This window comes from Myotis lucifugus, unplaced genomic scaffold (genome assembly GCF_000147115.1).
Source record: "Myotis lucifugus unplaced genomic scaffold, Myoluc2.0 scaffold_13, whole genome shotgun sequence".
Lineage (NCBI taxonomy): Eukaryota > Metazoa > Chordata > Mammalia > Chiroptera > Vespertilionidae > Myotis > Myotis lucifugus.
The window spans coordinates 970,918-993,317 of NW_005871061.1; the positions used below are offsets into that span (position 1 = coordinate 970,918).

General features: G+C 40.1%; 1 protein-coding gene across 2 annotated transcripts in view; it reads left to right on the forward strand.

Moving 5' to 3' along the window:
• Positions 1-22,400, forward strand: part of TRMT2B (tRNA methyltransferase 2 homolog B) — a 53,856-nt gene that overhangs the window by 14,810 nt on the left and 16,646 nt on the right. For both annotated transcript variants that reach the window (XM_023750470.1, XM_023750471.1), the window contains 7 exons: positions 755-825; positions 13,921-14,067; positions 15,697-15,791; positions 16,127-16,341; positions 16,506-16,607; positions 17,381-17,500; positions 17,729-17,828. In XM_023750470.1, the coding sequence (XP_023606238.1) occupies positions 755-825; positions 13,921-14,067; positions 15,697-15,791; positions 16,127-16,341; positions 16,506-16,607; positions 17,381-17,500; positions 17,729-17,828 (850 nt within the window). The remainder of the gene's footprint in view (positions 1-754; positions 826-13,920; positions 14,068-15,696; positions 15,792-16,126; positions 16,342-16,505; positions 16,608-17,380; positions 17,501-17,728; positions 17,829-22,400) is intronic.

Here is a 22,400-nt window from a genome sequence, read left to right on the forward strand (position 1 = left end):
GTACTTAGTAAATGTTAATATTGCTGCTGCTGCTCTCTCATCATTATTGTCATTGTCATTATTTTGTGCTACTTTCTGTACTGGGAAGCAGTCTCCTCTTTATTGAATTACCTTTTATATTTCATAGCCCCTTATCCCTGAAAACTAGAGCTTTCTCTGATAAATTGACCTTAAAAGAATAAATAGGGGAGGTGTTGGTTAAGAAAATCATAATGGCATATTTCTAAGACTTAATTCCATTATCCATTCCCAGATTCCATTCCTGAACTTTCTATTTGCCCATTTTCAATAAATCCACTTGAAACACCATCGTTTTATATTAGTCACACTGTTTAATATCCATATGTCTTAAACTGCAGTTTGTTAGGGCAGGCACTTGGCTCCCCCCACCACCTGTGTACAGAATTAAATGGGCATATGATGTTATTGTGCTATTTTTCAGTAACAGAAAAAAAATCCCATTATATTTTATTTCCATTTTAAATTCTAAACAGAAAGTAGATGTTCTCATATTGCTTATCTGTAGCATGAAATAAAATATTGCATACTAGCTTCATTAAGAATAAGCTTCATAATGGCTAGACTGGGAAATAGGTTTTCTCTAAAAAATGGCTTTGAGCTTGAAGTAGGTACTTTGCTTCTCCATATCTGCATATGCCTCTTTGAAGGAGGGAATTTGAGTTGCCAGACATTTTCTTTTAAATAATATTTTAGGTTAAAAAATTTATAAATCAAATTATTTTTCTTTCCATAGACAGAAACATGGTCTGTGTGCGGTCTAACCATCTGAAAAACATCCCTGAGAAACACAGTCAAGTGGCCCAGGTAATAAGGAATTAGGGCTGGTTGAAGATGACCTGGGGCATTGCAGTCTGGAATAGCAGCCTCCCTGACATTTTAATAATAGAGCTGCTTCAGGGGAGGTGAGGCTCTGTTCTGAAAGCATACTTCTTAATGTGTAGAGAACATTACTAGTGTTTAATTTCAGGGAGGGTGGAAAGGAGGAGAGAAAACTGCATCAGTTATCACAAATGTCAGACATCTGAGGAATTTTAATAGGAAATTATTAGGAAAGAGAAGTACTGCTGAAGGCAGTATAGCAAGTGGCAGGTATCTGAAATATTTGGAAGGCTAGTATTTTCAGCAAAACAGAATTGAGAACTATCATGAGAGATGTTGTAGTGGTGGTAAGGCATTTCCATCAGGAAGCTGGCCTCTGAAATATTTTTATGTCCTTTTGTTTCATGCACCCACTATTTACTGAGTGCCTATTATGTGTTAGGCACTGTGCTGGGTACTGGGGATCTAATAGTGACTCAAATAGACATGGTGCCTGCCCTCATGGAACTTAAGGCAAAAGCCCTACTCGTGATGACTAAACATAACTCCCAGCTAACATTCTTATTACCTGACTATAGGCCCGATGCACGAAATTCGTGGATAGGGGGTGGTCCCTCAACTCGGCCTGCGTCCTCCTGCAATCCAGGACCCCTTGCTCCTAACTGCCTGCCTGCTTCCCCTTACCGCACACCTGCTCGCTCCTTACAGCTTAGCTCGCCACTCCTTACTGCCCGCCTGCTCGCTCCTTACCACCCACGTGCTCACTCCTTACTGCTTGGCTCGCTGCTCCTTACCACCCGCCTACTCACTTCTTACCGCTTGGCTTGCTGCTCCTTAGTGCTGCCATGGAGGTGGGAGACGCACCCGCCACCACCACTACGCTCGCCAGCTGTGAGCCCAACTTCTAGCTGAGCAACGCTCCCGCTGTGGGAGTGCACTGACCACCAGGGGGCAGCTCCTGTGTTGAGCGTCTGCCCCCTGGTGGTAAGTGCGCGTCATAGCGACCAGTCGTTCTGGTTGTTCCGCTGTAACGGTTACTGGGCTTTTATATATATAGACTAGTGGCCCGGTGCATGAAATTCGTGCATGGAGGGGGTGTTCCCTCAGCCCAGCCTGTGCCATCTCCAATCGAGGACCCCTTGGGGGATGTCCACAGGGATCAGGCCTAAACCAGCAGTCAGACATCTCTCTCGCAATCTGGGACCGCTGGCTCCTAACCACTCACCTGCCTGCCTGCCTGATTGCCCCTAACTGCCCTCCCCTGCCGGCCTGATCTCATTCTCAACTGCTCTCCCCTGCCTGCCTGATCTCGCCCCCAACTGCCCTCCACTGCCAGCCTGACCTTGCCCCTAACTACCCTCCCCTGCTGGCCTGGTTGCCCCAACTGCCTTCCTGTGCGAGCCTGATCTCACCCCTAAACTGCTCTCCCCTGCTGGCCTGATCACCCCTAACTGCCTCTGCCTGCCTGATCACCCCTAACTGCCCTCCCTTGCTGGCCTGATCACCCCTAACTGCCCTCCCCTGCCAGCCTGATTGCCCCTAACTGCCCTCCCCTGCCGGCCTTGATCTCACCCCCATTTGCCCTCCCCGGCTGGCCTGGTTGTCCTAACTGCCCTCCTCTGCCGACCTGATCTCACCCCCAACTGCCCTCCCCTGGTAACCTCATCTTGCCCCCAACTGCTGTCCCCTGCCGGCCTGATCGCCCCTACCTACCTCTGCCTGCCTGATCACCCCTAACTGCCCTCCCCTGCTGGCCTGATCTCACCCCCAACTGCCCAACCCTGCAGGCCTGATCTCACCCCCAAGTGCCCTCCCCTGCCGGCCAATTTGGTTCTGATTGGTTTCTATGCCAGTCAGCGTCAAAAGCTTCACCTCCTAGGCAGCCATTGACTCCTCATAGTTCACCCAGATTTGGTTCTGATTGGTCAGTTTCTACGCCAGTCAGCGTCAAAAGCTCCACCTCCTAGGCAGCCATTGACTCCTCATAGTTCACCCAGATTTGGTTCTGATTGGTCAGTTTCTATGCCAGTCAGTGTCTCCAGGCCTATCTCCGGGCCTGATCAGAGAGGCGGGGCTGATCAGCAGCCCCTCCAGAGGCCCAGAGAGAAACAGAGGTGCGGTTGCTGGCAAAGCCCAGAGAGAAAGAGAGACGCAACGGCTAATCAACAGCTGCCACGGAGGCTGCAGATCAGACCCTGCCTCTCTCTCTGGGCCTCTCTCCGGGCCTTATGCGCAGCCCCCCTCAGCAGTCAGTGCTGGGTCACTGCACCTGCACCCGCAGCAGTCAGTGCTGGGTTGTGCACTGACTGCAGGACTGACTTCTGGTGTTCGGTCGAGTCTTCAGTCGGTCATTACAGACCCTGGGTTTTTATATATTGGGATAATTCTTACCAGTACCCACCCTCTTAATAATTCAGGTTTCTGACACTTGGGTAATGCCTTCTGACAGAACACAACATGACCTCCAAGAGTTCCCTGCTGGGACACAGCTCCCTTGGTAAGATAGTCTTTAGAAATCTCCCTACATGACCCTTGTCAGCTTCTTCTCCCATTCACTTCAAGAATTCTTCTAAACTCTTAACCTCTCCTCAAATTTCCTACCCCATTGCCTTTACCCTTGCTCTTGGCAGATGAGCATTCTTGATTCTTCCCTGGAAAATTAAGGCTATCAGCCCTGGCCAGTGTAGCTCAGTTGTTTGGGCATTGTCCTGTGCACCAGGAGGTTGCCAGTTTGATTCCCTGTCAAGGGGTTGTGGGCTTGATCCCCTTTAGGGGTCATGCAGAAGGCAGCTGATCCATGTTGTGCTCTCACATTGATGTTTCGCTCTCTATCTCCCTCTCCCTCTGTCTCTAAAAACCAATAAACTATTCTTAAAATAAATAAATAAAATAAAAAAGTAATATTAAACTTATTAAAAAAAGAAAATTAAGGGATGATAACTCCCTTAGCTGCTTCTCCTACCATCCACCAACTCTGCTGAAATTTTATCCCTCCTCCCCTCCTATCAGTTGAAAGGCTGTTGGTCCTTTCCCTATCTGATGCTCTCCTTCCTTAAAACACCAACTTGAAATCATCTCCTTTTCTTAGGATCTTGCTCCTTCATAACGTACCCTCTTTCTCCTGTTTCTTTACCTCCATCCCCTCACCTATATCTGCTCCTTTCCTTTAGTTCATAAACATGTTAAGTATATCTAATCTTTTTTTAATCTGATGGTTCTTGCTTCTGCCCTCAACACTCCGTGGAACTTGATCTTACCAAAGTCATCAGTGCCTTCCATTTTGCTAAATCCAATGGAAACTTTCTGCTCCTAACTTGCTCAATTTTTCTCTGCCATTGGCACTGCTTATTATTCTCACTTCCCTCCTTGAAACAATTTTTGTTTGGCTTCTGTGATAACATTTTCTGATGGCTTTCCTCCTATCTCGCTGGCTGCTACTTAGTTTTTCTCATGGGATCTTTTCCTCTTCTCCTTTCCCACTATAAGTGTTGGTGTCCCCCAGGGCTCTGTCCTTGGCCTTCTTTTTGAATATATTCATGGGTGATTGTACCCAACTATAGCTGATGACTGGAATGACCACGGTAAATTGACAAGTCCTAAACTTAAACAGTTGACCCTTGAATAATATGGGGATCAGGGGCACCGACCCGCCGTGCAGTTGAAAATCTACAGATAAGTTTTGACTCCCTCAAAGTTAACTAATAGCCTACTGTTGACCAGAAGTCTTACCAATAACATAAATAGTTGTGTGTAGTATTATTATATACTGTATTCTTATAATAAAGTAAACTAGAGAAAAGGTTATTTTTTAAAATCATAAGGTTTGTCTGTGAGTTTTTTTTAAATTGTTGCAAATCTCCCCAAATTATCCAATATATTTATTGAGAAAAACCTGAATATAAGTGGACCCACACAGTTCAAACCTGTGTGGTTTAAGGGTCAATTATATTTGCATTCCTGATCCCTCTTGAGCTTTAGGAGGCTGCTGAATGTCCTCACCTAGCTGTCCTGCAGAGTTCTTCAAATCAGCATTGCTTTAGATCAAAGTTTCTCAACCTCCACAGTATTGGCATTTTGGGTTGGATAATTTTATTTTTGTTAATCCTCACCTGAGAATATTTTTTTCTATTGATTTTTAGAGAGAGTGGAAGGCAGTGGGAGAGACAGAGAGAGAAACATCGATTGATTGCCTCCCACACATGCCCTGACTGGGGTCAGGGATCGAGCCTGCAACTGAGGTACGTGCCCTTGACTGGAATCAAACCTGCGACCCTTCAGTCCCACCCTTCAACACTCTATCCACTGAGTCAAACCAGCTAGGGTGGTTGGATAATTTTTTGTTGTGTGGGGCTGTTAGGTACATTGTAGGATGTTTAGCAGCATCCCTGACCTCTACCTATTACATGCCATTAGTTGTGATAACCAAAAATGTTTCCAGATGTATTGATGTATTTTAGGGGGCACAGTCACCCGTAGGTGAGAACCAGTGCCCTTAAACGAAAGTTATATTCTTCTCTTTTCAGATGTGCTTCTTTTATTCTTACTTTATTAAATGGTAGCATCATGTACTAGAAACATGTGTCATCCAAGTCTCTTCTGTTCTATTATTTTTTGGCTTCTGTTCTAATTCCCCCTTCCTCCTCAGCCACATTTAATCATTCTCTAAGTCCTATCAGTTTTCCTTCCTAAAAATACCTTGACTTCATCCTTTTCTCTCTCTTTTCACCGCCATCATCACCAGCACCACTATAGTCCAAGCTACTATCCTCTCTCGCCTCCAAATTGGCTCCACTAATTCCAACCCTCTGCCTCCATGTCTCCACACTGCAGCCAGAGCCATTCTTAAAATGCAAATGAGATACCATTCTCTTTCTTAAAATTCTGCAGCAGTTGTCCAATAGCTTTTGAAATAATTATTTTTTTTATTTTAGAGAGAGGAGAGGGAGGGAGAGAGAGTGGGGGATAGAGGGAGAGAACGGAGAGAGAGAGAGAGAGAGAGAGAGAGAGAGAGAGAGAGAGAGAGAGATAAACATCGGTGTGAGAGAGAAACATGGATTGGCTGCCTCCTGTATGCTTCCTACTGGGGATAGAGCCAGCAACCCAGGCATGTGCCCTGACCAGGAATCAAACCAGGGATGCCACTGTTAGATACTGAGCCACACCAGACAGGGCCCTGATAAAGTTTAAAATAAACTTTGAATTCCTTACATTTTCCGTTAAGGATCTTCATGATAAGGTCCCTAGTCTCATCATCTGCCACATCCTCACATTCTTTCCTCTTTCCATTTGTATTGAGCCAGAGGTATACTGCCAGCCTATCTTATTCCTGCCTGAGGCTGCCCTCTTTCTAGAATGCCCTCAGTTTTCTTTGCCTGGTTTTTACTTATGCTTTAGCATTCAAAGCATCAGATTCTGTAGAAAATCTTATTTGACTCCTCAGTCTGATTAGGGATTCTCATTGCATATCTTCTGTTGTAGCACTTGTTACACCATATTGCATTGTCATGTACTGGTGCTTCCCACAATGGATGTGGAGGTAGTAGCTGTGTATTATTTAACTTCGTAGCCTAGCATTTAACAGATTCAAACACATAGTTGGTCCTTATCAAGTGTTTGGTGACTGAATATCTCTTTGCAATATTTACCCAAGTTTCTAGCCCTTTCAGCTTTTGTTGGGCAAATTTCTACCCTCTACATCCATCCAGACGAATTCCTCTTCCCTGCAGAATTTGTTTTGGACCTAAGATCCAACCCAGTAGATACTTAAATACAGGCCAGATGCCCATTGAAATAATAACAGAATCAGATAGACAAACAGACAGACAGAGAGCATGTGCTGTGCTGTTCTCAATTTGTTTGTACCTTTGTTTCCCTTCCCCTATTACTGGTTGTGTCATTCCATTCCATTAAGATCATAGAATAACCCTAGTCTGCCCCAATTTGAGGTTTAAATATATTAACTCAGAATGTGAATTTTATGGGAGCTGTCAGAGCACCAAAAATTAGAAGGGGGTCTTAAATATTATCAAAGAAATACAAGTACATAGTTTTAAATGTCAAATAATACTAATAGGTTAGAAAGGAAAAATGGTGCTCCTCTGTCCCACCCCTCTTACCTTGAGTCTTGCTCCTGAGAAACAAAAGCCATTATTGTAGCTATGTCTTCTGGTGTTCATATTTCTAAATAGTACATTCTTATATTCTACTATATCATGATTTGTCAAATTTACAGATTATATGTTGACTTCCAGTTATGACATGTAAGAATTTATCTCTCTTATTTTGTCTCTCCTCCCAAACTACCTGTCTTCTATTTTTATAGCACAATATTTAATGTTTATATTGTTATGACTAAGTAGATATTCACCCCTGAGCCAACTAGGTATACTAAGATTTTATTTTTCTTTATTGTACAAATTTTTCTTTCATTTTATATAATGGAAAATTAAAAATATATGAAAGTAGAGAATGGTATAACACACCAAATATACCCATTACCAGCTTCAACAACTTATCAATATGTGTCTAATCTTATTTTATCTATACTCTCATCTACTTTCTACCTTTGGATTAGTTTGAGGCAAATTCCAGACATTATATTATAAAAAATGTAAATACTATACTTGAGCGTGAGTTCTAAAAGAAAGGACTTAATTTTTATTTTTTATTTTTATTTTTATTTATTTATTTTTTTAAATATATATTTTATTGATTTTTTACAGAGAGGAAAGGAGAGAGATAGAGGGTTAGAAACATCGATGAGAGAGAAACACCGACCAGCTGCCTCCTGCACATCTCCTGCTGGGGATGTGCCCGCAACCAAGGTACATGCCCTTGACCGGAATCGAACCTGCGACCTTTCAGACCGCAGGCCGACACTCTATCCACTGAGCCAAACCGGTTTCGGCATGGACTTAATTTTTAAATGTAACTTCATATTAGAAATAAATGTTTATCCCATAATATCATCAAATATCCAGTAAATGTTCAGATTTTATGCTGATTTATCTCATAAATGGTTTGATTTTTTATAGTTGTTTGTTCAAATCAGTAGTCAAACAGAGTAGACAGATTGTGTTTAATTAACATGTCTCTTCAGTCTCTTAATTTGTAACTAATCCCTCTTAATTCATTTTTTTGTCCTTGTAATTTATTTTTTGAAGAAACTGGTTTGTTTTCCTGTGGAGATTCTCACATTCTGGATTTTGCCGATTGAATCCCCATGATGTCACTTTTTTCCTCTGTCTCCTGTGTTTCCTATAAACTGGTGGATCTGGTGTGTTGATTAGATTTAGGTTTGATTTTTTTTTTGGGTGTGATTGTTTTTGTGAATATGTGTCTCATGGGCTCTCTGATATTAAGATTGAACAGTGGATGCAGGTGTCATCAGCCTGTTCTCAATCATTAAAAAGTTTTTCATCAACTTTTCACCTACTGGTTTTAGCAGTTATTGGTAATCACTGTCTAGATCAGGGGTGGGCAAACTTTTTGACTCGAGGGCCACAATGGGTTCTTAAACTGGACCGGAGGGCTGGAACAAAAGCATGGATGGAGTGTTTGTGTGAACTAATATAAATTCAAAGTAAACATCATTACATAAAAGGGTCAGGTGTCATCAGCCTGTTCTCAATCATTAAAAAGTTTTCCATCAACTTTTCACCTACTGGTTTTAGCAGTTATTGGTAATCACTGTCTAGATCCATTATTTCGTGAGGCTTTGTAATGCATTGATATTCTGAGTCTATCATGCCCTATTCATTTGTTTTGGTATAATTATGAACTCATGGACTATTAATAAAATTGATATGTTTTAGTCTACTGCAGATACTATTTTTGGTACTCAAATTATTCCATTTTTGGCCATTTGGAACCTCTTTAAGTTGCCTCAGAGCTCTAGATGGCTCTGGTAGTTCTGGAATGATAATTCTAGCCCATCTAAGACTATTTTCTGCCTGAGACTTGCAGTCAGCCATTTCTTCAAGGAATTCTTATCTCTTTTAGTGGGAAATTGTATTTGAAGCTCACAGTATGGGTGCCAGGGGGTGCTCATTTATATTGGGTTGGTCATATTTCAAAGACCTTTATAGTAGACAGGGAATATTTTTTAAAGAGAAAGTATATCATGAGTTCATAATGATATCAAATTAGCGAAATCAAATTTAGAATGGTAATTTTTACTTAAAGCCTTTGCTTTTTATATATATTCTTTAAATATGTATATTTAAAGAACTTCTTATTGATTTTTAGAGAGAGAGGAAGGGAGAGGATAGAGAGTTAGAAATATTGATGAGAGAAACATCCTGCACACCCCCTACTGGGGATCGAGCCTGCAACCTGGGCATGTGCCCTGACCGGGAATCCAACCTGCAATATTTCCGGGCATGGGATGACACCCAAACAACTGAACCACACCAGCCAGGGCTGCTTTATATTTTTATTTCTTGTCTCTCACAATAAAATTTTAGTCCTGGCCCTGACTGGTTTGGCTCAGTGGATAGAGCGTCAGCCTGCGGACTGAAGGATCCCAGGTTCGATTCCAGTCAAGGGCATGTACCTTAGTTGCAGGCACATCCCCGGTGGGGGGTGTGCAGGAGGCAGCTGATCGATGTTCTCTCTCATCGATGTTTCTAGCTCTCCATCCCTCTCCCTTCCTCTCTGTAAAAAATCAATAAAATATATTTAAAAATTTTTTTTAGTCCTGACAAGATTAGTTCAATTACTTTTTTATTTCGTCCATATATATAATTTCAGAATAACAGTACCAATATTATTACTAAAAAAGGATTACTGAAAAGAGCTCAGGGTTTCTGTCTAGTGTCAAATTATTGTGCCTCTTGCAATAATTTCTTTGTGGTTAAGCCAATAACTTAATACTTGATACATAGGTGTTTTGTTTTGTTTTCATTTTGCTTGCTTTCAATTTGTATGGGTTGATTATTTTTCTTTTTTATTAAGTTTTGTTTTATAATTTAAAAAATATGTTTACATGGTTCCAAAGATAAATCTGCAAAATAAAGATTATTTTAAAGTAGTCTTTCAGCCTGGCTGGTTTGGCTCAGTGGATAGAGCATCAGCCTGTGGACTGAAGGGTCCTGGGTTCGATTCTGGTCAGGGGCGCATGCCTGGGTTGTGGGCTTGATTCCCAGTGGGGGCCATGCAGGAGGCAGCCAATCAATGATTCTCTCTCATCATTGATGTTTCTATCTCTCTCCCTCTCCCTTCCTCTCTGAAATCAATAAAAATATATTTTTAAAAAATAAAGTAGTCTTTCATCTCTGCAGCCTTTACCAAGTTACAACCCTCCTTCTATGGGTTACAATTGTTATTCATTTTTGCTTATTTTAAGAAACAAAAACATATTTGTATTTCCCCTTTTCTTAGCTGAAAGGTAGCTTAATGTGGACACTGTTCTGCACCTTGTTCAGATTATTGCAGCTGCTCCTCTTTTCCCCTGCATAGCTCCCCTCCACACGGTCCCCCCCCCCCCGCTGCCTTTACCCCTCCCCCCCAATCCTCGTCCACAGGTGTACGATTTTTGTCCAATCTCTTCCGGCACCCCCCACACCACCTTCCCTCAGAGAATTGTCAGTCCACTCCCTTTCTATGCCCCTGATTCTATTATAATCACCAGTTTATTCTGTTCATCAGATTTTTTATTCACTTGATTTTTAGATTCACTTGTTGATAGATATGTATTTGTTGTCACTTTGTTGTTCATAATTTTTATCTTTACCTTTTTCTTCTTCTTCCTCTTCTTAAAGAATACCCTTCAGCATTTCATATAATACTGGTTTGGCGATGATGAACTCCTTTAGCTTTTTTTAATCTGTGAAGCTCTTTATCTGACCTTCAATTCTGAATGATAGCTTTGCTGGGTAGAGTAATCTTGGTTGTAGGTTCTTGCTATTCACCACTTTGAATATTTCTTGCCACTCCCTTCTGGCCTGCATAGTTACTGTTGAGAAATCAGCTGACAGTCATATGGGTACTCTCTTATAGGTAACTAACTGTTTTTTTTCTTGCTGCTTTCAAGATTTTCTCTTTGTCTTTTGCCCTTGGCATTTTAATTATGATGTGTCTTGGTGTGGTCCTCTTTGGATTCCTCTTGTTTGGGGTTCTCTGCACTTCCTGGACTTGCAAGTCTATTTCTTTCACCAGGTAGGGGAAGTTTTCTGTCATTATTTCTACACCTCCTACCGGACTCAATGCGCTTTTCTCTTTCCTTCTAGTTGTAGAATTTCCACTCAGCCAGCCTTCCTGTGGTTCTGGATGATATTCGTTTTGTCTTTTAGTTGTAGTTTTAATGTGGTTGTGCGCGGCAGCAAGTTCAGGTGTTTACCTATGCTGCCATCTTGGTTCACACCTTGGTTTTTTTTAATATATAATAATACTAGAGACCCGGTGCACGAATTCGTGCACAGGTGGGGTCCCTTGGCCTGGCCGGCTATTGGGCCAATCAGGGCTGGCCAGCCAGGGAAGGGATCATGGGAGGTTGACTGGCCATGGGAGGTTGGCTGTGGGAGCACATTGACTACCAGGGGGCAGCTCCTGCATTGAGCGTCTGCCCCCTGATGGTCAGTGCGCGTCATAGTGACCGGTCTTAACAGTCACTTAGGCTTTTATATATATAGATACTTCATTTTATAGCTGCATAGTTCCATATGGTATGATGGATTTTACAACTTTTCGGTTTTTCTTGTTGTCATTTTAAAATATATTTTCATTGATTTCAGAGAGGAAGGGAGAAGTAGAGAGAGATAGAAACATTAATGATGAGAGAGAATCATTGATGATTTGCTTCCTGCACACTCCCTACTGGGGATTGAGCCCAAAACCTAGGAATGTGCCCTGACCAGGAATCAAACCATGAGCTCCTTGTTCATAGGTCGACACTCAACCACTGAGCCACACTGGCCCAGCAACTTTTAGTTTATATTGGCCTGAATAATTATCTCATTTTTCAATTGGCTTAGTTTTCTATGAACCTATTGCTATTTTTTCCCCAGATCCTTTAAAAGCTTTGTCAAACATTCATCAATATTCTCCATATGCTTAAAAACTTGAGTTCAGTTTTTCCCCTGAAGACCTTTTCCTACGAGTTTTCCATCCTAGGCTCCCGAGGTCTTCTGCATGGCTGTTATTCTGGGACTCCCTTTGCTGTTCTGTCCTGTCTCCCCTGTTTCTTAGATCCCCTGTCTTCCTTTTTCTGGTTACACCTCATTTAGCTGGAGTACAACCTCCGTTAGCTTCCTGAGGAAGGGTGCCTAGGAGGTAAAGTTTTAGTGTCTTGGCATGTCTGTAAATGTCTTTTTTCTTTCCTGACATATGACTGAGATTTTTCTAGATTTCAAATTCTGGGTTTGAATCATTTGCCTTTATAAATATGAAGATATGGTTTCATTGTCATCTAGCCTCCAACGTCGTAGATATTCTCTCCCCTCTTTTTTTTCCTCTAGAAGCTTGTAGGGAGTCTCTTTATCCCTGAAACTTCATGACCACGTAGGATTTTTAGGAGGGCTATTATTTTTTTTAACCAGAAGGCCCCTTCACTCCTTTTAAAATTTATTTTTATTGAGATATTATTGACATATAGCATTGGTAAATTTAAGGTATAAATGTGTTGATTTGATACATTTATATATTACAATATGATTATTGTTCCCTTCACTATTAATACCTATTTCCATATGAGAAAAGGAATCTCAGTCTCTATTTTATAAATGAAGATACCGAGGCTTGAGCTCATACCGTGGAGAGGCTGTATTTCATATTTACTTACCCACTATCTTCCAGGTCTGACTCAGTTTTTCAATTTCTTGTCCTTCCAGGACCTCAAGGACATTTGAATCTTATTTTCAAAAATAAAAAATTATTTACCCACCAGCCAGTAAACAACAATTGAACCAAGTTTTTCTTTAAATCACCAACCTCAAAATTTGAAAAATACGTTCAGTATTGATAGGCATATATTATATTGCATTTATGTGATATAGCAAAAGTGATAAAGTGTAGCCTTAATTGATTTTTACCCTCTAAGGCAGCACTGTTTTTTGGTATAACTTCCCCTTCTATACATAATTTTGGGATTGTTTGAAAATACAGTGGACCTAGAATACTTGTATTTTAAACACAAAAGGACCTAGCAAGTCAATGTGTCCTGTTGTGGCAGCAACAAGCTTGTATTTGACTTGTGTTCACCAGGAGGAAATGAAGGAGCCGACTAAACTATGCTATAGTTGGTACCTGGTTATATATAGAAATACATGGGTTTGCATCAGGAAGTTATAGGTAGGAATAGAATCATAGCATCTGAGTAGTAAATTAAGAATTGCTGCCAGGAGAAATTCACAGAAATGGAAGATAATTGTATTCCATACTATAAATAGAATAATCTTAGATTGTACATACAAATAAAATACCTTTCCTGTTCATTCATGCCTTCTTTCAGTAATAATTATTGAGCAACTATTATGTGCCAGACTAAGGATACAACTCTAAGCCTTCCTGCAGCTTACTGTTTGGAATACAATGGATTATGTCCTTCTGTAAGGTGAAAGGGCAGGGATCATGTTTCTTATATTACTTTATTAGTTTGCTAGGGCTTCCATAACAAAATACCACAAACTAGGTGGCTTAAACAACAGAAATTTATTTCTTCATAGTTCTAAAGGCAATGTCTGAGATCAAGATGTTGGCAATTTAGCCCAGCCAGTGTGGCTCAGTGGTTGAGAGTCTACCTATGAACCAGGAGGTCATGGTTCAATTACTGGTCAGGGCACATGTCCGGGTTGCAGGCTCCATCCTCAGTGTGGGGCATGCAGGAGGCAGCTGATCAGTGATTCTCCTTCATCATTGATGTTTCTATCTCTCTCTTCCTCACCCTTCCTCTCTGAAATCGATAAAAATATTCAAAGACCTTATCTCCAAATACAGTCACATTCTGAGGTACTGGGAGTTACGGCTTCAATATGTGAATTGGAGGGGAGGGTTACAATTCGGTCCATAACAATCACTCAGCATAAATAATCATCTGTGTAACTTGTTAGTTTTGCCTGTGTAATAATAGTGTTTTCTTCCTAGTGCTATGAAGTATTCCTTCGACAGTCCCCATTGGAGCCCTGCCTTCTGTTTCATGAAGGTGGACACTGGCGTGAGCTCACAGTCCGCACCAATAGCCAAGGGCACACAATGGCCATCATTACTTTCCATCCCCAGGAATTAAGTCAGGTGAGACTCACAGGATGATACTGGGCAGCTTCCATAGCAACCCCTACCACTACTGTGCTACAGTTGGCTTTTGGAAGTTTCAGAGCAGATAGCAGGAACTGCACATCCACAGAATATCTGTGTGGGTTGGGAAGAGGGGTTGATAATGCTGACAGCATTATCAAACCATGGAGACTGAGGCCAGGTTACCAAGTTAATTATCATGTGAGGACCCCTAAGTATTTTCATAAGAATTTGGCCCATGGAAGTTAGTAGGTGCTCTACTAAATCCAAAAACCAATTCAATAGAGACTAGAATATAGTCAAAATGTCATAACCCAAAAATTACTTTACATTTGTAATGCACTTGGAGCTTTCAAACATTCACACGTTAAAATATTCCTGTACTTGTGTGATCATCTTAACCCACTTGTGAAGTACATGGGAGAAGGAGAGGTACAGTGGGGCCTTGACTTACAAGTGTCCCGACTAACGAGTTTTTCGAGATACGAGCCATCTCTCGGCCGATTTTTTGCTTTGAGTTGCGAGCTAAAATTCGGGTTACGAGCCAGCTTCAGATACCCCACCGCTAGTTGGCGCAGAGAACGTCCCAGTGAACGCCACAACATCAGCCCAGCATCACGTGTCTCACTCATTCACTTTAATGATTTGACATACCAGTAATTTGAGTTACGAGCTCCGTCACGGAACGAATTAAACTCGTAAGTCAAGGCCCCACTGTATTGTCATCCTCATTTCACAAATGGGCAAATGGAGGCATATAAGTACCCAAGGTTACAGAGCCAGAAAATAGCCAGGCTAGGGTTTGAACCCAAGTCATTAATTCCTGGCCTTTTAACTCTATAGCTCTAACATAGTTTATTGTGATATATCCTTGTGTTAAGCTAATGGTTAGACCAGGGATGGGCAAACTTTTTGACTCGAGGGCCACAATGGGTTCTTAAACTGGACCGGAGGGCCGGAAACAAAAAGCATGGATGGAGTGTTTGTGTGAACTAATATAAATTCAAAGTAAACATCATTACATAAAAGGGTACGGTCTTTTTTTTTTTTAGTTTTATTCATTTCAAACGGGCTGGATCCGGCCCGCGGGCCGTAGTTTGCCCATGGCTGGGTTAGACTCTATAGTGATGTAGGCATTGTAAAATGTTCTGAACTGAAATAAAGGACTCAGTTACCATGCTCATTCTCTTCCTAGCACTTTTCATTCTCCTATCACTCATGTCCTCTGAGGTGGTGTTTGGGTGAGTGGTTGGGATGTTTGAAATGGAGAAGTATGAAGGGAATTGAAAGGTTATTGCTTCTTTGTGATGGGACAAAAGCTTAGTTTAGCTCCTGTTTGCAAGAATAACTCACACTTTCTTTAAAGGGGCTCAGACTAGAGAAAGTGTGTATCTATGTTATAGGATTTGTCAAAAGCCAGCAAGGAAAGCGATGCTTCTACTGAGATGTGAAAATAAATTATTTTTGTCCTATAGAACATTGCTTTATGTTAAGTGTTATTTATAATAGGATTAGAGAAATGTGCCCTCTTGTGTGACTACTGCAGGGCTGATGATTGTGGAGCCAGGAGAGAAAACTTGTCAGAGATGAGTCTTTGCTTGATCCCTAATTTTGTGGTCTGGGCAGGAGGAGCTCTGTGTTCAGAAGGAAACTGTAAAGGAGTTTTTCATCAGAGGTCCAGGAGCAGTCTGTAACTTGACATCACTGTACTTCCAGGAAAGGTAAATCTGGGACAGCCAAACAAGCACGAGGCAGATGGCTTGCCATAGTCTGGGTTGGGGATTGCTGTGGCAGGGCTGCTGATTATGGTGGATCAGGGCTAAGTGGTATTGGTCCTCATATACCATGCAGGTCCAGGAACCCAGGCCAGACTGTAGATGAGAGAGTGTTTGCATGTATCTCCATCCCATGAGAGGGGAACCCCTACAGAGCTCTCAGGGCCATGCCATAGAGCGTGTGCCTCCTAAATGAGATGCTAGGGCCTCCCTCTCCAACCAACCACTAGAGAGAAAATGGTCTACCATTCCAAGATGCTTTTTTAAAAATTCTTTTCCAGCACCAGGACCCGTTGCAGCCATCAGCAGTCCCCCTTCCAGCTCCTTTTTGGGGAACCCCACATCTTTGAAGAGCTCTTGGGCTTGAAGGTCCGCATCTCTCCAGATGCCTTTTTCCAAATTAACACTGCTGGTGCAGAGATGCTGTATCGGACCATAGGGAAGCTGAGTGGAGTGAACTCTAACACCATCCTCCTTGATATCTGCTGTGGAACTGGTAAGTGGTAGCCCAGGGCCGAATCTACATGCTGTCTAGCTCCCAAACTCCATTCACCCAGCACATTAGGTCTGGGGTGGGGAGGTGATGGTAGTGGTGCAGGCATAAACTCATTAGTTTAAAACCCTAAAATACCCTCCTCTCATTCTCTCTTACTTCCCTAGGTGTGATTGGTCTCTCTCTGGCTAAATATACCTCCCAGGTCCTTGGGATTGAATTGGTGGAGCAGGCGGTAGAGGACGCCAGGTGGACTGCAGCCTTCAATGGTACACTGCTCTCAGTCTGGGGAAAAATGAAGAGCTGCAGTTGTTTCTATGCTATGAAAACTGTTACTTGGGGGAAAGGGCATATACTGTATCCATGACCTGTGGGGAGGAAGAGAGGGTGTTCTGGAGTGGTCAGAGTTGGGTCCTGATGGTTTTCTGAAAGAGATCCCAACAGCTAAATCTTTTCTTCTATCTAGAAGCAGAGCCTGAGGGAAGAAATAAGCCTAACTGATAGCAGGGGAACTTGTCACAACTTTGGATAATATAGAAGAGCCTCTTGACATTAGACTCATGAGGCACCAGAACATAATACAATAGGTTTCAAACTATTTTTAGCAACAGAATCTTTTCTTTGAACAAAATCTTATGCCAAACTGCAATATAGAAAACAGATCTTTTTGTCCCCCTACCACACCTTCACACAACTCTGGTGGCTCTGTGTGAAAACCTTCAATAACAGAAAAGCACTTGAGTAAAAGTCAAGGTTCTCTTCTTGGAATAGGTCCTTATGTGCCGAGTGAGTCACACAATTATAAAATAACACTGTCTAGCCTCTCAAGCGGAAAGGCCTATTGAGATATTGCAAGGGAAAGCACGTTGGAAAAATGAAGCAGGTCCAGAAGCATTTCTTTCATTGTTATTCAGAGGTATGCTAGGTCCAAAGGGAGATGGCAGAGCCCTGGCTCCTGTACATTTCTATAAAGCTAAAGCTCCCTGCACCTCACTGGTGGGCATGAGTTTTCATTTATGTCATGTGGGCCTCTCTTCTGCAGGCATCACCAACTGTGAATTCTACGCTGGTCAAGCAGAGAAGATTTTGCCTCAGCTGCTAAAGTCAAAGGAAAATGGGCAGTTAATTGTTGCTGTGGTAAACCCAGCCCGGGCAGGACTGCGTAAGGATGAATAGCTTTCCCGCTTTAGAACTAGTTGGATGTTCCCATGATGTTCCCTAGCTTTAGCCCCATTCCCACACCACGTTAACGGTGCCCCCATTGGACTGGCTCTGAACCATTTTTCTCCTCTATTCCTCACCAGTTCTAAGTGCTGGCCAGTTGAGAGTTTGTGATAACCCAGATCATGATAGTTTAATTATATTAATAGCAATGTCTTTCTGCCTTCAGATTACCAGGTGGTTCAAGCCATTCGAAACTGCAGGGCCATCTGCACACTAGTTTTTATTTCCTGCAAGCCCTATGGTGAAACCACTAGGAACATCATTGAGTGAGTCTTGACGTCTTTTTTAAGTTATTTTTTTCCTGATGATCAAAGTAATTCATGCTTATTTTGAGGAATTTGGAAAATAATGACACTATGAGTCAATTATAGGGTTCAGTCTTGGGTGAGGCAAGTGAAGCAACTTACTTCTGTTTATAACTTAAAGGATGCCCAAAATCTCAGTAATTGAGATTCATTTTTAATGTCATATTTTCAAAAATAAAAATTAGTACACAAATTGATGATGACCAAAATATTAAGATTGTTTAAAAAGGTGAGATTCACTCTTACACTTGCTGAACCTTGCCTCATTCACCTTACCCTAATCTTGGCCCTGGTTCCAATAAAACTTTATTGATAAAGTAGGCAGCCAACCTGCAGGCCATGATTTTCTAATTTGATTTTCCAAAATATTGCATAAAAATATTATGTGTCTTGATTACTGAGTTGTTTGGTTTTTTTGGCATCCTATTAAATTTTGCATTAAGTGAATGCGTCTTACTTCATCTTAGTTCTGGCCCTGGTCAATTATTTTGATTTTTTTGAAATGTTGTCTTCTTGTAATCTCTCTCTCTTTTTTCTCTCTCTCTCCCTTTCTCCTCCCTCTTTTTATATAAATAATACAATTTATTTGTAATATTCAAACCACATAGGTGGGTATAAAGTACATATGATATGATTGGATAAAAAAGTGAGATTTAAAGGTAAATGAATTGAAAGGAGTAAGCAAATTCAAACAAACACACAAAAAATCCACCCTTACAGACACAGACAGTAGTATGGTGATTACCATAGGGAAGGGAGTAGGGGAGGTAGAAGGGATGAATGGTGATGGAAGGAGACTTGAGTTGGTGAACACACAATACAATGTACAGATAATATATTATAGAATTGTACACCTGAAACCTGTATAATTTTATTAACTAATGTCACCCAATAAATTCAATAACAGTAATTTAAAACTGAAAATAAAAGTAAGTGAATTGAGCTTTGAAGTCAATGAGCTAGAAGAAGAACAATAAACTTAGAGGAAACTGAAGGAATAAATCAATAATGTTAAAAAAATCCAGAAATTAATTAACTACAAAACCAAATCCTGTGGACTCAACAAATAAACAAGTAGGTATTATTGGAAAAATAAAATAAAATAGATACATAACCAAATTAAGAATACAAAGGACTAAAACGTAAAAATGTAGTCTTAAATGAGAAAATGAGCATAACTAGTAATATGAAGACATTTTAAAAAATGATAAGAAGTACTTTGTACAACTTCCTTGCAATACATTTGAAAGCCAAGATGGGTGATTTTCTGGGAAAATGCAATGGCTAATACTAATTTCAGAAGATATAGTAAATCTAAATAGATCAGTAACCATGGAAACAAAATTGGGAAAGTTGTGAAAGAGCTTCTTCTACCCCAAATGATAGCATGGGGCCCATGTGTTTCCAGTCTTATTTCCTTGTCTACTCTTGCACATTTACTCTTTCATTTATACTTTATTTTTATTATTCTGTTTAATTTTTTAAAAATATATGATAAAGGCAGCATTTCAAATCAATGGGAAAAAGATGGACTATTCAATAAATGACAATGGACAACTGGCAAGCCATGGTGAAAAGAAAAGTTGGATATGTGTCTCATACTGTATACCAGGATACATTATAAAGGAGTTAGAGATTTAAATGTAAAAAGGGAAAACCATAAGTGTACCCTAGGAAATCATAGAATTTCTTTATAATCTTGGAGTGCAGCAGCCCTTTCTAACTATGAAAATTCAGAAGCCATATAACAAAAATTTGTTAAATTTGGCTACATACAGAGTAACTTCTTTCTTCATTATATCATGTGCAGAAATGAATTCAAAATGGATCATAGAACTAAATGTAAGAGCTAAAACATGGGTGTGAATCATTGTGACCTTGAGTTAGGCAAAGCTTTCTTAGATATGACATCAAAAACCCAAACAATGACAACAACAAATAAATAAAAACACATGGGGCGGCCAGTTGGCTCAGTTGGTTAGAGCGTGGTGCTAATAAATAAATAAGTCGTGTGTGTGTGTATATGTCTGTAATTGGACATCATCAAGGTTAAAAAAAACTTTTGTGCTACAAACCCTTTCATAATTCACAAACATTTATAATATTTTCTTTTCATATTCTCTGTTCATTTTTCTTTCGGGCTGTGGTTCTTGTCCTTATCGATTTCCAGGAATTTGTTATAAATTAAAGAAAAAAAGGCTTTGTCTTTGATGTGAACTGCAAATTTATTTCCAGTGTGTATGTTGTCTCCTGTCTTTGCTTTTGGTGCTTTTTATCATACAAGTTATTAATTTTTTAAACTGTTTTACTGAGATATAATTCACATATCATATAGATCACCTATTTATATAGTTTATTGGTTTTCCAGAGTTGTGCATCTGTCACAATTGTGGATCATTTTCGTTAAGCCAAGAAGATACCATGCACCCCATTTCTCCCCAAACCCACCATCCTCACCCTAGGCAACCACAAATCTAGTTTTTCTCTACTGATTTGCCTAATCTGAACATTTTCTACCAATGGAATCATACAATATGTGGCCTTTTGTGTCTGGCTTCTGGATACCAGTACCTTAACAGATAAATAATTTGCAAATATTTTCTCTTATTCTGTGGGTTCTCTATTAACTTTCTTGACGGTATCCTTTGAAGCCCAGAGTATTTAATTATGAATATGTCCAGGTTGGTTTTTTATTGTGCCTTGTGATTTTGGTTTTAAGGTATGTTACTAAGTGAAAGTAGCCAGGTGTGCAAAAATTGTTTATGTAATAGTGAACTATCTGTGAAAAAAGGGCAAAGGATGAAGATAGGAGAGATTTGTATTTGCTTGTATATGCATAGAGAAACTCTGAAGTTATATAAGAAACTGATGATAGTAGTTATCTCTGGTGGGGGAAAACTGCATAGATGGGAGTCACAGGTGGGAAGGAGACTTTACAGTATACCTTTCTATGTTATTTCATTTTCAAATAAAATGAAAATATTGATTGTGAAAAACAGGTTTTAAAATGCAGTTATTAAGAGCAAACCTAGGATTCTGCTAACATTCAGATTGCATAAAACAATAAACATGGCCTCAAAAAGGCAAGAAATAATTATTTTGAAAAGCCAGTATATGCATATGGTAGAAAAAATTCAGTGAGTCTCTTTTTTACTTCTGACCCCTTGTCCTTCAGATATCACCACTCATACCAGTTTCTTGTGTAGTCTACCAGAGATATTCTGTGACTATACAAGTGTTTGTATGTGTATACATGTACATGTATGTGTACATACCATCCCTCTCTCTTTAAAACAATAGAAACAGACTGTTAACACTGTCTGCACCATGCTTTTCAGTTAACAAAAGATTTTGGTGATTTTCCCACAGTGATGTAGAATCTGCATCAATACTTTAGGTCTACTTGATTTTTAAAATAGGCTGTACAGTTTTTTTCTCTCAAAAAGTCCAAAACACATATGAAGTTTTACTGAAAACAATAAAATACAGAAACACCAGATTCTCATTTTAAAGTAAAATTGACAGCATTTTCCATAACTTTCCTAGTACTGCACCATTCTTATCACTATTAAAAAACAAAACCAAGTTCCAGAACTTAAATAATTAACGAACTTGTTGTAAACATTCTTCTCACAAATATGTCATTTAGCTAGTCCCTTACTAATGAATTTTAAGGTTGTTTGTACTCTATTTTTACCACCATTTTCAGTGAATATCCTTGTACATATATTTTTGCACATATGTGGAATGTTATGTGATGAATAAGTAAGTGTATGTGATAGTATATGTATTAGATAAATCCCTTATGTGGAATTGCCAGGTTAAAGGATCTATATACTCTTAACATTTCCATATGTTTTATTCCCCCCTTTTAATTAAATTTATTGGGGTGACATTGGTTAATATGATCATATAGGTTTTAGGTGTGGGTTTCTATGTTACAAGATCTGTACATTGCACTGTGCGTCCACCACCCAAAGTCAAATCTTCTCCCATCACTATATGTTAGGACCCCATTCACTCCCTATCCCAGTGATGGCGAACCTTTTGAGCTCGGCGTGTCAGCATTTTGAAAAACCCTAACTTAACTCTGGTGCCGTGTCACATATAGAAATTTTTTGATATTTGCAACCATAGTAAAACAAAGATTTATATTTTTGATATTTATTTTATATATTTAAATGCCATTTAACAAAGAAAAATCAACCAAAAAAATGAGTTCGCATGTCACCTCTGACACGTGTGTCATAGGTTCGCCATCACTGCCCTATCCCCTTCCTTCTGGCAACCACCACACTGCTGTTTGTGTTCATGAGTTTCAGTTTTATATCCCACATATGAGTGAAATCATATGGTTCCTAGCTTTTTCTGACTGACATTTCACTTAGCATAATATTCTCAAGGTCCATTGACATTGTTGCAAATGGCAGTATTTCATCCTTTTTTATGGCTGAATATTATTCCATTGTGTGTATGTACCACTTCTTTTTATCCAGTCCTCTATCAAAGGACACTTTGATTGTTTCCATGTAT